Raw genomic sequence first — 6000 nt, forward strand, 5'->3', positions numbered from 1 at the left:
TGTCTCCCAAAGGGCAAAATCTAACAAAACAAAAGAGAACAGTATTAAAAATTGCTCATGTTGGTTCATCTGCAAGAAGATTTTAAATTAATATGAATCACCATGACAATCGGCTGCATCTTCACCCTCACTGACGTCTTTAGCGAGTTTTTTTTTCTTTTCTTTCCCCCCCCCCTCGGATAACTACTTGAGAGTGAAATTGCCACTGAAAGCGAAATGATTATTTAGAACATGGGTCCCTAGGTTCTTCTTAGAGCTTCTCTTTCGTCTCTTTTGAGTCTTTTCAAACTGAATGTGTTTTTCGGGAGCCTGCTGAGCGTGAAACTGGTAACAACAAAAGCCAACTGGAGCAGAAAGTGCCACTCCCTGAGACTCAGAGAGGAACGCTTTGACCAGAAACATAGGTAATGCACCAATACTAAATCCACACAAATTGCTCAGAATGGACTAAATGGCTTTCTGTTACATCAGCAATTAAACAGGAGATAACAGTGTAGCAGTGTTATTCAGGAGTGTGTGTACAAACACATGCCGACCATGTGAACTGTGCATGCACAGCCACTGAGGACACTGAGGCTATGTTATGTCATGACATTTTTCCATTTAAGAATGAAGTAATGATAGTTGACGTATTAAAATCCACCCACTTTTATTTTCAGAGAATATCTTTGGGAATGGAAGGGCCGTGAAGTGCTGTTTATATGACTGTATTTATCTATCTCCCTGCTAGGAAAACATCTATTTTTAAAACTAATCCAATTGCAATAACCCTTTTAATTAGCAATTTTAAGATTTCACATAAGAGCTTGCAGAACCACTTTTATTGGCAATAACTTGAAGGAATCATTTTCTGTACGACTATTTAAGTCTCTCACATTATTGAGGAGGAATTTTGGCCCACTCTTCTATACAGCATTGTGTCAGCTCATAAAAGTTTGTGGGCATATGCACAGCTCTCTAAAGATGCTGCCACAGCATTATAGTTGGGTCTGGACTTTGAGTGGGCCATTGCAACACCTTGATTCTTTTCAAGCCATGCAGCTGTAGATTCGATGCTGTGTTTTGGCTCATTGTTCCTCACATTTAACTGTAGAATACTTTGGTATACAGAGGAGTTCTTGACTGGTGCCCAGGTCCTGTGGATGCAAAACAAGCTCAAATCATCACCTTCCACTACCACCAATAGTTCTGGGAAAAACAAGTCATACTTGTATTGTTATGAACTGGAATCTTTTAAGGCTTTCCCAAACAGAAAGTGGTGAATATTCTACTTTTACCAACATCTGGGCTGCAAATTACCCTCATGATTCTACAGCAGTCAACAGTCCGATGTTTTATGTTGCTGAAAGATAAAGCCAGCCTTTATATCCTCCGATTACTCGGGCAAATACATTCTGTCATCGCGAGACTATCTGGCGTCTAATCTCATCATGTGACCAGTCTCGTGACCATCCCGGAAGAAGCGATTTTAGCGCTGTCAACACAACGCTTACAGAGAATAAACGCGAGAATATTCGCGCACAAGTTTCGTCGTTGTGTCGCTTCATTTACAGTACAGCAATGGACGGATCTATGAAAGCATCTCTGGACGCCTCCGCCCCACCGCCGCAGTATTTCAGAGGGTGAGAAAATAGTATAACGAACTAGCTAAGATAACGGCTAGCTTGTATACCTAGTGACCTGAAAACCCGAGCTCTGCGGTGCCGTTCATTGCCATAGAGACGGTTCTTTTATGTGGCACAATCCTGGAACATAGATGTAATTTTCACCAGGGTACATATCCACATCCGTAGTCAGCGTGTCAGAGCCCCCGTCGCTGTGTGGTTTGATCCCGGCTGACTCATGAACTTGTGCTCCTTTGCAGAAATGAAAGCTCCCTGGTTTCAGCCCTTAAGACTCTGCTGTTCTTCACCATCCTCATGGTCACGTTGCCCATTGGACTGTATTTCGCATCAAAGGCGTACATCTTTGAAGGTGAAGTTTGTCCGGATGATTGTGGACTTACCTCCACTCTGTTCCTGCTTTCACATTTTCTTGGGGTTTTTACTTTATTTTGTAAACGTAGCACATCATCCAAATTTTAAAATCTATTGCTCAGTGGTCATCTGCTGACGGGTTAATAGAGCAGTCAGTTTATCTTTAAGCTCTAATAGTAAGAGTCTTTTAGCATAGCATTTGTCATTCCATACCAAGATTTCCATTTCATATGATATAATATGATAATCCAGATGAGAATGTGCATTTATTCTGGATCTAGGGATTTATCGGAACTCTTTCCCCCATAATTATCACATTTGACGACTTCCCCAGTACCCACAATGACAAATATACTGGATAATATCACCCACAATTAGGGCTGTGCGATATGACCAAAATCTCATATCCCGATATAAGAATTCTATCGTCCGGAAAACGATATAAATCACAAAAATGTAACATTTTCTGTAAATTCTGTGAATCTTCGGCAGCTCGATTTGCGTGAAGTGTTTCCAGCTGCGCGTCATGTAGCTGGAGTCAACAGTTTTAACCGATGCATGAAACGATACATTTTTAGACATAAGTTGTAACGGCCGCCGTTTTCTTTGTGAGTATTTATTACACGGCGTGCTGCAGGCACGTTCTAAAGTTCTAAAGTTTGAGTCTAAGGTCTATTTTGTAGCACCTGGCGGCTCTTTTGTACTTCTCATCCGTAAATAATTTGCTCTTTCGCTTGATTCAGTTTATTTTGAAAAGTCTCAACAGGATCTTGAGCTTTATTGTGAAAAGCGGACACGCGATGGTGTTACCGTCGTTGTTGCTAACCATAACGCATAAAAACAGGCGCATGTCCGTCCATAGTGTGGTTATATTAAATATAAGAGAAAGAGAGAACTTTAAGAAATTAATATAGCCACTACAGTGACCATCAAAACGATGAAAAAATATTGCCATAAACAGTTTATTTTGCGACACCACGAAACAAACGATAGCGTAAAATGAAACGATGGACGTTTTTATATCGTCATCCGATACTTATCGTTATATGAACAGCCCTACCCACAATAATCGAATACAAAGCCACTGCAGTTTTTATTTTTCTGGGTTTCATTCTGTGCCAGAGAAAGTTGTGTTTAGCACCTTAATATAAACCTGACTTGTGACACTTTAAACTCTGTGATGCAGCTTCTGGTCGTCGCCATTAACGCTCTGCTTCTGTTTCGTAGGTTCGATGAAGATGTCAAGCTCTGACAGTTATTTCTACGCAGCCATTGTTGCGGTGCTCGCTGTGCATGTGGTTCTGGCTTTGTTTGTGTATGTGGCCTGGAACGAAGGCGCGCCTAAAGGCAAGGGCAAACATGATTAAGGCATATCCTTATCAGCTTAGAAGACCAGAGGAGACAGACCAACCGACGTGGGGAGGGATCCAAGCCCACCCCCCTCCCCTCACACCCCCTCCCAGGTCATGGGCATTGTAAGACCATCTACAATGAGCTGCATTAGAGCTCCAAGGTTAAAGCCTGAAACTACTCCGTGTTCCCCGGCAATGGCGGGGGGAGTGGAGCTTGCTGAGTGTGCTTGCTCACCAGCCTCAGCGGGCCCGCCTTCTTGACTTTCTTTTTTTCTTTGAAAATATTACTTTTGTCAACAGAGGACAGCCGTGGTTTTTAAGAGGCTTTGTCATAAGCCGCCATTTGGCTAAGTGCTCTAAGTCCCTTCTCAGCAAAGAGTTTGTCTTGTAGGAAAGCATCTTGGGTTTTGACTGATGTGTGCAGGTGTGCACGCACACACACTTTGCCTCATGTTTAATGCATATGAAAGATTTGCTTCCAAAATGCTTCAATTAGCTCGAAGTCATGTTATTTTAATCACATTTTAGTTGTTGTACATTTGAGGATGTCTCTCAGCGTCATTATAAACCCATAATGTGCTTAACTCTCACGCAAACCATATCATCGAGTCATCTGTTAACCCTTTTAAATAGAGTGTTTAAATTTGGTTTTCTTTCAGTTGATGTGCGTTCGTGTGCCGTAGCGTGGCGACATTATGAAACTTTGGTGTTGCAGTCAGTTCCTAATTCACACTGTATTTAAATTTGTGTGTTTTGTGTCGATGATGTAGCCAGTGACGTTGGTCGTCATGCAGATGTGAGTGCCGACTTGTTCAAATAAACTGGAAAGTGTACATTTTTGTTGTTTTTAGTGGTATTTTCTTAAATTACAAAGATGCAAGGAAACGATTTGTGCTTGGTTAAAGAATTAATTTGATTCTCTAAAAAAATCATCTTTTATTTTTAATAAAGTGCAGAGTTTTGTTTTCAGGTTTCTAGTGTGCGTCCTGTTTTTTTACATGGTCTAATACCAGAACAACAAATGGACTACTATAAATATGATATTAAAAAACACATTTAAAGTATTATCTTTTGCAATCCTCTGATTAAATCTTGGATGAACTGTTTGTTTTTTGTTGTTGTATTTTTATGAATAAGGCCTGCGTGTGATGAGTGAGCCTTATCACACAAGAGGTTATGACTTCCCCTACTATTTGTTGCCACAACTAACCAAAAAATGTGTGCACAGAGTTCAAACATCCTCGTAAACAAACTTATTTTTAATAGTCCACCCCAGAAGCATATTTACACATTGTCACAACAGTTCCAATCCTAACATTCAGTGCGGAAAATTGTCAAAACTGATTATTTAATTCATAAAAATATCTTAATGAAATAAAAAAAACATTTGCAAACCTCATTAACATGACCCAGATTTTTCCCAGGCCTGATAAAGACTGTAGTGAAAACCATTAGAATTTGGTTGCCAAAATAAAACAAGCTTTGTCTCACATGTCTGGGAAGATACCTTATTGACCGCTGCAGGGAGTCTGAATTGTCACATGGTGGCAGTAAATGGTCAGCCAGTTCCCACAGACAGCGCAGTAAAAGAAGCAAGGATAAGACCCGGCAGCTGCCTGGCCGTAACAATGTTTTCTGCCTCGGAAACCATGTCAGCAGCTGATTTCTCTTCGTTTTTCCCCTTCACACTATGAGAGCCTCTTCTCACCAGCACTGCTTTATGTGTGTGTAGCTCCCACGCTGTACTCCAGAGTCGGAGCTGTGCAGCCTGCCTGCAGTGAGTTTAACAGGCTGGTGTTGGTGATGAGGTGACAGGCCTGCGAGCAATCAGTCTGATTCAGTCAGCAAACATCAGATGCCCCCCTTCCTTTGGCTGATATTTCATACGCTTACCCTTGCAACAACAGAAAGATGGGGCAAGGGCAGGCTTTGCTGTTGGCTCTTTGTCATTTAGCACACATTAGCAGGTTGAATGCATAGTGTCAGTGACATGAAAAGCAGGCCAGAGAGAGCTGAGCGTCTACCTAAACGAAGGGTTACAAGCGATACAAGTCAGCACTCCTTGATGATTTTCTTTTGTATACTCTGTCCTGTAACAGAGTTCAGATAACTCATGCATAGCACAAATGTTCTTGGTGCACTTTACATCGGCTCATACTGCATATAGTAGAGCATACACTCACCAGCCTAACACAAATGTTAGCCAAGCATAGGTTCAAACCGAGCATCAGGATGGGGAAAGAAAGCGATTTAGCTCATTTGACCCTTGCACAGTTGTTGGCATCAGATGGGCTGATCTGAATATTTTCCACACAACCATCTCAAGGGTTTACGGACAACAGTCTGAAAAAGAGAAAATGCCCAGTGAGCCGCAGCTCTGTTGTGGCCGGAGGTCAGAGGAGAATGGTCCCACTGTAGAGCGCCTTTGTGATGTGGTGGAGCGGGAGATTCACATCATGGACGCGCCGACAAATATGCAGCAGCTTGTCTGATGCTGTTGTGTCAGTATGGACCACAATCTCTGAGGGCTGTTTCCAGCACCTTGTTGAATCTCTGTCACAAAGAATTAAGGCAGCTCTGAAGGCAAAAAGGGGAGTTCAACCCAATACCAGGAACATGTACCTAATGAAGTGGCTGCTGAGTGTATCAGATGCCTCCTCCGATTAGATTTC

At 41.9% G+C, this 6000-nt stretch overlaps 1 protein-coding gene across 1 annotated transcript; it reads left to right on the forward strand.

Moving 5' to 3' along the window:
* The first annotated feature begins 1443 nt into the window (after positions 1-1443).
* vma21 (vacuolar ATPase assembly factor VMA21) lies at positions 1444-4298 on the forward strand. Its single transcript, XM_006781614.3, has 3 exons — positions 1444-1622; positions 1865-1974; positions 3204-4298. Exons 1-3 carry the CDS (start codon positions 1561-1563, stop codon positions 3341-3343), a joined length of 312 nt encoding a protein of 103 aa, XP_006781677.1. The 5' UTR covers positions 1444-1560; the 3' UTR covers positions 3344-4298.
* The last annotated feature ends 1702 nt before the right edge of the window (positions 4299-6000 follow it).

Source organism: Neolamprologus brichardi, chromosome 2, assembly GCF_056152115.1.
Source record: "Neolamprologus brichardi isolate AB-2024 chromosome 2, ASM5615211v1, whole genome shotgun sequence".
Classification (NCBI taxonomy): Eukaryota; Metazoa; Chordata; class Actinopteri; order Cichliformes; family Cichlidae; genus Neolamprologus; species Neolamprologus brichardi.